Source organism: Primulina eburnea, chromosome 1 (genome assembly GCF_022965805.1).
Source record: "Primulina eburnea isolate SZY01 chromosome 1, ASM2296580v1, whole genome shotgun sequence".
In the NCBI taxonomy this organism is placed as follows: domain Eukaryota; kingdom Viridiplantae; phylum Streptophyta; class Magnoliopsida; order Lamiales; family Gesneriaceae; genus Primulina; species Primulina eburnea.
In genome coordinates, this window is record NC_133101.1 from 7,075,721 (window position 1) to 7,086,311 (window position 10,591).

The following is a 10,591-nucleotide window of genomic DNA, read 5'->3' on the forward strand; positions in this document are numbered from 1 at the left end:
GCATGTATTGTAATAAAAAAAAATCAATTTATTCATTCGTAAATAAAGTCCAATATGTATCAAATAATAATAATAAAATAAAGTCCAATAATTGTATTTAATGAAATCATGCTTGAAGGAACTATATTGACTTTGTCTTTGGCCAAATTCCAGTACTAGTTGTTAATTTAAAAAATTTCAAGTTTATTTTTGATATTTAAAGGAAAAATACATTTTTTGTTATGTATATTTATTTATTTACGGTTTTGATATCTATATTATTAAATTTCAATTTTGGTATTATTTCTTTTGGTTTTTTGTAATTTTAAATTTTTTTTATTGGGAGTATTTATTTGACACTACGTGTCAACGTCACATCGAACAAATATTAAAATTGCAATAAAAAAAAACCAATCACTAAAAAACTATAATTTGTCTAACAGAGATGAATAAAATAAGAAATAGGCAAGTTTTCCATAATTTAAAACAACTTAAACTTCTATATTCTAAATTACGTTTTGTTCGTCCATTACACTCGAGAAATTGAAGGTAATATTTTATTACACTTTTTTTTTTCCGGAACAATTTTATCCACGTTCATATATATGAGATTCCAATTTCCAGTCTCCTACGCAGTCTTCTTGTATAAAAACTAGTAAAATATAGAAAATAGTCCAATTCGGTGTTCTTGACTTGCATTTAAAAAAAAAAAAAAAAAAAAAAAAAAAAAAGTAGCCGTAGAATGTCGAGTCCAACAAAATTTTCCCAAGAAATTGCCACTATAAATCACCACACCCTTCATTTATGTAGTCTCAGCAAGCTATTTGAGTATAACATTTGATACTAATCCATCAAAAGTTGAGCAATGGGAAAGCTTGACATAAGCAAGAGTTTCTTGATTTACTCTCTTATCTATGTCGCAGCCATCTCGGGAGCCTTTGCCAAAACCGATGCATCCAAGGCCCCGAACCCGTAGATAAGTGGTTCGCCGGTCTAAAGAAATCGATGGTGCCGAAATTTAAATTCATCGAGATTTACATCCAAGATATTCGAGGAGTCGCCAACCAAACAGTGTGGCTAGTGGCAGAGTCCAACATCAGTTCCACTTCACCGACATTTTTCGGCCAGGTCTATCTTGCTGACAATATATTAACCACCACGCCCAAGTTCGAATCGACGAGACTAGGGCGGGCTCAGGGGTTCGGTGCTTTCTCTGACTTGGAAGTACCAGCTTTGTTTTATAGCTGGAATCTTGTGTTCACGAGTGGTAAGTACCAAGGGAGCACGCTGTCTATTTCAGGGAGAAACCAAGTATTGGATTATTCGAGTGAGTTCTCTATCGTTGGTGGCACCGGATATTTCAGGATGGCCAGTGGAGTTGCCATCGGGGCAAACTTTATACCTAGGGATGCTCGTGGAATATCTGTCCTCAAATACACTCTTTATTTCACTTATTATTGAATTTGATTCACAAAAAAGTAGTTTACTGTTTGATTTTGAAAATGTTGTTTGAAATTATGTTTCGATTGTTTGATGTTGGTAATAAAGAATTGAAAGTTCACATGTGACTTGTAGAGTTCAACTCTTCGTTATTACTATCCTATGAAGTTCACAATTCACAAACATGGAAAGCATGTTTTCCAATATGCAACGCCTATTGATTTGAAAGTGTGTCACTCAATATTCAGAGTCCAGTGAACTCTGAAATATTTTTTAGATTGTTTATTTTTGTGCACGTGAGAAAACTCTCAATTTAAATTTTGCGGTTTTTTTCAATTTTAATAACTTTTAATCAGAGTGCTGATACGTCCACGATGTATGAGTTCACGTCATCATTTTCAACGTCATATTATCACTCCGATAAGATATGACTAAAATCGAAAAAAATAATGGTTAGTGAACTAAAACTGTCAATTCCACGACAACATAATAAAAATTTTCCCACTTTTGGTTAAATTGAAATTGAATATGGAAGAGACTGAGACATGAGAAGCCTTTGATTTTTCTTTTTCTGAATCGGTGGGCTTCAAAACTGAGGAGGCACGCATTCAAATTCGAGTGACGCCATTTTTCACAGAGCGATTTTCATGTAAGCATGCGTCTGTTGGAGAGTAGTAACGGCACGGCTGCAGCCGTCGTTTCACTCCCTTTATCAGCCTTTATGGCCAATCGCCCACCGTTACGGCATCTTCTGTCCTTCAACAGGTTTGTTGTTTCCTCCTCCTGAATCTCTCACAAACACGAACCACGAACGAACAATGGGATTTCTTGTTTCGTCTTCTTCGATTAATCATTGTTTTGATGATTTAATGGACTTTGATTTTGCTTCTGCATTTGTAGAAACGGGAAAGGGCATGCCTACATTTTCCTGGAGTGTTTAATTATAGAAATCTGAAATGATCAACGGAGGCTTCCGTTATTTCCTACCTTTTAAACGCGCACACACAAGCAGTCCAAGAATCAAGGTGACCCATTGAAGGGGATGAATCAATGGTCGATGCACAGATGATTTTTTTTTTCAAAATTTATGCATCACATCTAGTAGATCCTCGGCCACTCGATGCACGAACTCGACAGAGAATAAAAAATTGAAAGAGTAATGTGTGTGCTGAGAGAATGTGAAAAGTATGAATGAATAAACAGTTAACGAAATATGGTATTTATAGGGGCACAATAGAGTCCTAATTTGGTAGGTTTAGATCCTCAGAATTTTCGGAAAATTTGGTTAGATCTTGCGCCGGATTTGGTTAGATCTTGCGCCGGATTTGGTTAGACTCTTAACGGGCCCTTACCTTCGTGGGATTTGATCTTCGTGGGCCACGCGCTTAATATCTGAGTAAGTGCTCTCGTAGGTATGAACCCGCCTGAAGGCTGGACCTCCTGGGAGCCCGGCTCGGGAGCTCGGCCGAGACGTCTCCAATCACACCGATACCACAATCTTGGAGGTCGGCTCGGATTCCTGTTGGGAGGTAGGCAAGGGAGCTCGGCGTGGGAGGTCGGCTGACCTCTTGAATCGACGATACTGCTGGTACGGGAGGTCGGCAAGGATGACCTCCCAGATGACCTCCACGATGACCTCCCGCGCTTCTGAACGCTGGGCTTCTAACGTGATGGGCTAACGAGAGCGGGCCGAGCCCATCCTCAATTCGGGGGTATCAATTCCTATTTGCCATAAGATGTGCAGAGTCGAAAGAATCGCGCAACAGGAAGATGAAAGGAGTTGCAGTGGAATCTGCAGAACCAAGCCATCAAACAAACCTTTTCAATCGTCAAGACCAAAACTTTGCTACTCCAGACCCCTTCCCAGATGCTCCACCTTTCATTAGTGGCAGCAATTTGCACGTTCAACCGATTCTAAACGCAGCCGCGCCATTCAAATCCTTCACATCTATGTTAGCCTTTGCAGTAGAGGACGGTGGTACCTCTAATCCAGCATATTCGAAACACTGTAGCAAAGAACTGGATCTAGTAATTCAATCCCATGTATGGAATGATTTGTCTTGATTGACTTTTCATTGTCAGATTTTCAAGCTTGTAACTAGATTTTTGTGCTGTAGGGTGAAACTCTGAGGCGACAAATTGAGGGTATAATGGAGAAGAACCAACACTCAATCCATTATGCAGTTGAGGAAAGAGTAGACAAGAAACTCAAAGAGATGGAATCCGATATAAGTAGAAAGAGGGGGGGAAATGCAGAGTTGGAGAAGAAAGCTCAGCATTACAAGGCCGATGCACAAAGGCTGCACAGAAGAGTGATGCACCTGGAGCAAATGGCTATGTCTCTTAAAGAGGGCTTGGAGAATGCCATGTCGGCACGGAAAGAATGTGCAGGAAGATGGTGAGTCATCGTATGTGGATACGGAACAGGCAGGGCTGGTCAGGCTCGACTGCATGGTCTGTGAGAAGGAGATAGCAACAGTGGTGATATCGCCTTGCCGCCACATTTGCCTCTGCTCGGGCTGCCATGCTGTCACCAAGTCATGCCCTTTTTGCCAGTCAGTTAAAACCACAAGTGTGAAAGTTAATCTCCCTCTAGAATAGGAATGATTCATTTCTACAAGAAGATCATTTATATTATTGTTCTTTAAAACTTAAGACAAGTTCTTGGTTTTGTGTTAAATAGACAGACAGTCGTATTACTAAACTTTACCTTGCTCTATGCATTTGCCAAAACAAATAACTAAAAAGAAACACAGAAATAAAAACAATGCAGAACAAATAAACAAATCCAATCACAAAGGTGTGTGTATATATATATTTGATTAAGGTAATTACGCACAAAATCGTTTACCCTTGTCGGGTTATGTATAACATTACAACATATAAAGAAAGATTTGATACTTCTTCAAAAAACATTTTGTTCAAAAGAAAAAACATTGTATAGAACTGATGGCGCATCGAGTAAGAGCCGAATTACCGAGAAGGATAAATATCGGAATTAAGCCCAAACTCTCTTTCGGGAAATGAGATCGGATGTTTTTATCTCATCTATTTTAGCAGCAACAATGAAATCATTCATGCTCAGACCTCCTGCAAGATATAGAAACTATGACCATCAAAAACAGATCCAATACATTTAACAAAATTATAAATTTAACCAGATGATCGATCTTTCTATTTTTTATTGTTTCAAGCTCATACCAATAGACGAAGTCCACAGTTCCGCTCTAACTTGATTAGGCTCCTCTATACGAAGAGTAGGAACGAGCCCTGTCGATTCTATTGCACGGTTAATCCGGCTGATGAGTACTTCTGCACAGTTTGAATCTCTCACTTTCCACAAACATTGCAGCCTTAAAGACCCTTCTTCATGTACAAGTCTCCAACCAACAACCTACATGACAATTTCACAGAAAAAAAAAAAAATTGAACCTTCAAATTTTAATGTGGTGAAGATATGTGCTTGAGTAATTGGAGGCGAGTAAAATGGTGAAAAACTCATTTTCCAAATATAGCACCTTTACTACATGAAATAATTTCAAAATAAATGGGAAATAACCAATTTAAGATTGAGCAGGCAAATAAGAGCTAGAGAACTAAAAATATATTCAGATTTACATGCAAACTCAATAGCCACAGAATCAAGAAAATTATAATCTTGGAAAACTGCAGAACCCATCTGAATAATAATAACATTGAAAATTCTATTAACTCAGAACAAAAGAAATCAAATTTCATGCATAATTTATCCCCCAAAAAATCAAAACTTTAGCAAAATTGTACACCAAGACTAGATTCTTAAGTCGGTTAAAGGGCTAAGAACCTTGAACAGCAGCTGCTTGGCCTCATATTCTGACAAGGGCTGCTGAATTTGAGAAACTGAAACGCATTCTTGCTGAGCCAAAGACAGAGCCGAAGCATTTGGGATCAAAATCTTGTGCTCCGTGCTGGAAAACCCAAGCACTTTTTCCCCGAAATTGCTCTCTATTTCTTGCGGAAACGGGTCCCTCGCTCCAAAATCACCCGCCGAGTCTGTTCCCGCTGCTTGGATTTTGAATGGATATTTGGGGTTGACGAATGGGAGGGAGTTTTGGGGGTACTTTGGTGGGTTTTTAGGAAGACGAAGAAGGGGAGACAGGAGTGGGCGATGAGTGGAAGCCATTGAGGGAAGAGTGAGGTTCATAGTTGCAGGTTTTCCAGAAAGAAAAGGTGTTTAGATATGGTTTTTTAAATAAATAATATAAAAATTTAAAAAGGTCCTGACTCCTGAGGGGACCGGGTTTTTTTCCCGGCTCCTCTTTTCTTTTTCTTTTTTGTTAAATAAGTATTTTTTAATAATGATTATCCATATTTGTATTATTTAAAGTTTAAAATCAAAATACTTAGTGGTATCTAATAATATTGTTTTGACTCCAATTAATTTATATGTATATTTATAATTATCACGAGATACTGGCACCACAATCGCATAGTATGTTTATATGGTCGATTTTTTAAAACTGTTTTTGTTAGTTTTGTCAACTTTGGAAATTAGTTCGGGGAGGTAATTGGTTCATGGAGCTTCTGATTAATTTTATAATTTTTTTTTTATGTTGTGATGACATTCAGTTGCGTATCTTCGGCGCACAACGGATAAACTATCGACTAACGCAATAACCTGTAAATCATGCTAGTTAGGTAAATTGTACTGAACAAACTTTGTGTGACAGACTCTTCCTAGAAGATGTTGGTAGAGGAAGTCTAACATCTGACCAAGTGTCAAGTACTCACTTATTTTACTAACTCGAACAACTCATTGGGACATTAGTTTTGTAATTTGTTATAGAACAAGACATTTATATATTATATAAAATAACTTGATAATCTATTTTGTTATGCTAATGCATACAATGTAATCTCCCAAAAAAGTCTTTGAAGTAAAACTTGTAAATAATATAAAACTAGTTTTGAGAAGAAGGTGAGACCCCGGCCCCTCATTCAATTTTTGAAAGAATATTCAAGTTTTTTCTTTTGTTTTTTTGATAATTTGTATTTTTTTTATTTATTTAAAAGCCCCCTCTGGATAATTTATCTTAAAAGAAAAAAAAAACTCCCTTAAAAATCGGAATTTTTTTTAAAAAAAAAAAAAAAATATATATATATATATATATATATATATATATATATATATATATATATATATATATATATATATATACGCTTTTACTTCTATGTTTTTAACTCTGAAATAGATAAATTTTACTACTATATCCGAAAAATAAAATCGTGTCTAATTTTAGAAAATAAACTTTAAAAAACTCACGTTTATAGGTATCAGATTTTAAATGTTTCCGGTTGCAAAGCTGCTGGAGTATAATTAAATTTTAGTTATTTTTTTTATATTTTCTAGAATAAATATTTCAATTATGAAAAAATTATATAAGTCGCAGTATCTATGTTTTGATAAACATTTGTTCTAACGCGCCTGAATATATTCTTATCTATACATACAATCATCCCATTATTCTATATTGTAGTACAATAATAAGAATTCTTCTATATTTAATTAATAATGGAGACTATTAAAAATATTGAATAGAAATTTTTTTCCATTTCAAGAACGATCGATAAAAAAAGAAGTACCCGATTTAAGTCATTCATGACAATTACAAAATATAAATTAAAAAGTTAAAAAAAAAATGCCCCAAATAACTAAAATACAAAGAAAATAAAAAAAGGAGAAAAGTTTTTGGAATGGACACAATCGTCTGAGCAAAAATCTCACAGTGAAAATGGCTTTGCGTAGACATCAAATTGTTCATTAGCACTGAGCTGTGGTTCCTGCAAGCAAACATAATCAAAATAAAATAAAAAAATTCCAAGTAAAATTTTAAAGTTATCTCATCCCACGAATTCATCAAGCCCAGCAAACATGAGATTACGTGCATACCTGAGTGAGTCCAATGCTAGGCGCACTCGCACCAGATAAAAGCATCGAAAGTAGACTCGACGCGGAACCTCCGCCCAAGTCGCTGTCGGTTTTCCGAATAGTGGACCTCATGGCGGTTAAAATGCTCCCATAGGTAGTACCTTGTCCTCGTTCGATTGCTTGGATGAAAGCATATGTCATTACACCAGTAGATGTCACTTTTGACAGTAACTACATATTGTTCCACATTTGTATCAATTTTGAGGTAATTTTTAACATAATACGTAGTTTCACAAGATCAGAAGAAAAGTGTTAGAAATTATTGAAGCTTGTGATGGGAGCTTACGGCTGTATCCGCGGAGGTTTGATCATCATCACAACCGCTAAACGAAATGGCTTCGCCTCCGCTGGTGCCTTTCCATGTCCCGTTTCGTGGGCGATGGTCTTCCCATGTGTAACGCCCGTTCCTGCGCAAACCAAGGATGATAGCATGAACCAGGGGTGGTGAAGGTGAGCCTGCTCGAGCTCGAATTCGATTGATCAAACTCAGCTGTTGGTAGAGCATGTATCACAAGTTAGAAATAAAAAGTACAAATCGCCAACCTGTCCATTCTACAAAGATAGGGCAGATCCAGCACCGTCCCGCTATGGCACGAATCTATGACCGCGTGAAGCTTGACTCCCGGAGGAAGCGGTCGGACTAGGGTTGCATTAACTTCATTGTCGACAATCGATCCCTGGATCTCGAAATCCAAGGGGCAGAGCGTCTCATCGTATCCATCGAGTTCGTCTCCGGTGTAGTTCCTCTGCTGGCCACCATGTCCAGAGTAATGGAACACGAGTGAATCCCCGGGTTGGCAGCCTTGGACCAGCCAAAACATGGCCATCCTAATGTTATGTTTTGTTGGGATTCTGGTCGGATCAGTTTCCTCTTCTGCAAATATGGAATGAGATGACATTTAATTTTCACAAGTTAAAAACATGTAGGCTTCGTTTGGATTTCAAATGATAAATTTTTTATTTAACAATGGATTTGAAATGACTCCATAATTAGAAATTTGAAATGTTTTGATTTAGTAATATTTGACAAAATTCACAAACAGAAAAATGTATAATCAAAATTACAAAAATTCTGAAAATAATATTTTATTTTACCCAACTCAAAAAAAAAATACAATTTTTCCTTTTAAAATCAAATGTTATTGCCTGAATTCTACAAAGGATTAAAAAAAGGGACAATTGAACAATTCTTCTCATTTTGTAGCATTGACCGATCAAAGAAAAATATACATTGCAAAAACACAACTTGCTTCTCCATCCTCACCAATAGCAGAAATACTTGTTTGACAATTGAATATCTAATTCCACGCATTAACATGTTCCATAATATAGACTGAAAAATTAATTACAACTTTCAATTAAATCCAACAGTTTATGACATGGACGAAAATAAAACTCGAAAAATTTAAGGAGGTAAGAACGTACATGCCACGTTCTATAAATTTTATAAATTTATAAGAAAAATTACAATAAATCAAGGATTGGGGTTGTAATCGAACCAAGATAATCTAATATTTTCAAATATAAAATTCTTTCTCCAGTTCAAGTATTTGTTTTTTCATTCCTTCCAATTTCATTATCGAACTAAGCTCGAGCTCGAATAGAATGTTAATAATTTCTCAATTCAATAATTTGTTCTAAGTTTCTAACTACCATTTCTCATAGCAAGTGGATATAAGTAAATTAGAAGGATGCTTAGACTTTGCTTATTCAAAGTTGACTTCTAAAGTCAACCATAACTAAGGAAACTCTATCAACACATTGCAAAGCCGAATTCCCACGTTGATCCAGAAAGCGATCGAGAGATAGAACACGCAGAATTCGGAGAAAATGAAGAAGATGGAAAAGGCAAATATATTACCTGTAAGCAAGATAATGGAGGATTCGGGGAACATGAACTTGGAGACCAGCATATGTTTCATGCATTTGGCGTCGTTAATGCATCCCTTAAGCTCGCTCTTGGTGTTTTTGTAAGCGATCCCGATGATCACCGCCTTCTTCCGGCCATGAGCCGGAGGAGGAGGGCCTGGTGGAGCGTGGTTGTACGGCGACGGTGGGGGGTAGTAGTTGTTGTAGCCGTTGAAGGAGGGGGTGTTTTGGAGATAGCTAGGTTGCGGCGGAGCAGGTGCTATTTGGGTGATAGCCTGGCAGATGACGCAGCGGATGGAGGTGGCGCCCGGCGGCAGCTGGAGGGGCGTGCGGCAGTTGGAGCAGTTCACTAGCATTAACATTTTTATTGGTTCGATGGAGAGATGGGAGTGAAATTGCACAGAAATTGAATCTATAATTATATACGCGTGAAAGGGAACATAGTGAACTTTTAACACCCTATGTTAAATAGTCTTCTTTTAATAATTTAGTTGACCGGAGTGCAAATTCCACATCTTTATAATTTATTTAGACAAAAACTTGTGTGAGACGGTTTCACGGGTCGTATTTGTGAGACAGGTCTCTTATTTAGGTTATCAATAAAAAAAAGTATTATTTTTTATGCTAGCAGTATTACTTTTTATTATGAATATCAGTAAGGTTGACCCGTCTCACATATTAGGATCCGTGAGACGGTCTCATATGAGACCACTCATTTATTTATGCTCAATATTATTTACATGCTAATTTATATATGTTGTTCACACTCATTTCTATAAAATGAGAAAAATTGCAAAATTTGTTATGTAGCTTGACATGTTTTAATTTTTTATCCCGTAAATTATCAAAATTTTGGTCTTAATACAACAATTTGAAATTTTAGCTATTTTTCGTCGAATGACTAACAAGTATTCAATGCAACATGGATAATGTATAAAAGACAATTTTGTAGTTTTTTCCGTATAAAAGTCATTCATAAGATGAAATGATGAGCCATATATGTAATATAAAACATAGTTAAAATAATAATAATTTTATTTTATGATTGACTTGAATATTAAAATATAACAATGGGAAATTAAAGCAAGTAGAGAAGGGAAATGTTGGGAAGGGCAAATGGGAAAGACCAGGTCAATTCAATTGTAAACGGCGGAATCCATTTTGCATTTTCGTACCCGAGTTTTAAAAATCATGAAATCGTGTAAATCCTAAAGTTAAATAGGATGATTTTGAAATCAAAAGTGATACAAAAAATTAAAAAAAAAATTGCAATTGCGGTTGTTAATACCATCTATTAGGACTCATGTTTGGCAAAAACTTGAGTGAGACGGTCTC

General features: G+C 36.3%; 3 protein-coding genes across 3 annotated transcripts; 1 reads left to right on the top strand and 2 right to left on the bottom strand.

Annotated features, from left to right (window-relative positions):
- Positions 1 to 2,603: 2,603 nt before the first annotated feature.
- LOC140825373 (uncharacterized) lies at positions 2,604 to 4,510 on the top strand. Its single transcript, XM_073187121.1, has 2 exons — positions 2,604 to 3,462; positions 3,537 to 4,510. Exons 1-2 carry the CDS (start codon positions 3,190 to 3,192, stop codon positions 3,819 to 3,821), a joined length of 558 nt encoding a protein of 185 aa, XP_073043222.1. The 5' UTR covers positions 2,604 to 3,189; the 3' UTR covers positions 3,822 to 4,510.
- Positions 4,199 to 5,635, bottom strand: LOC140825366 (probable pterin-4-alpha-carbinolamine dehydratase, chloroplastic). Its single transcript, XM_073187109.1, has 3 exons — positions 5,243 to 5,635; positions 4,621 to 4,813; positions 4,199 to 4,509 (listed from the first exon to the last, which is right to left on the bottom strand). The coding sequence occupies exons 1-3, from the start codon at positions 5,600 to 5,602 to the stop codon at positions 4,418 to 4,420; spliced, it is 645 nt and encodes a 214-aa protein (XP_073043210.1). The 5' UTR covers positions 5,603 to 5,635; the 3' UTR covers positions 4,199 to 4,417.
- Positions 5,636 to 7,058: 1,423 nt separating this feature from the next.
- On the bottom strand, positions 7,059 to 9,685 carry LOC140810814 (metacaspase-1-like). Its single transcript, XM_073168710.1, has 5 exons — positions 9,249 to 9,685; positions 7,931 to 8,261; positions 7,674 to 7,794; positions 7,349 to 7,558; positions 7,059 to 7,239 (listed from the first exon to the last, which is right to left on the bottom strand). Exons 1-5 carry the CDS (start codon positions 9,616 to 9,618, stop codon positions 7,180 to 7,182), a joined length of 1,092 nt encoding a protein of 363 aa, XP_073024811.1. The 5' UTR covers positions 9,619 to 9,685; the 3' UTR covers positions 7,059 to 7,179.
- Positions 9,686 to 10,591: the final 906 nt, after the last annotated feature.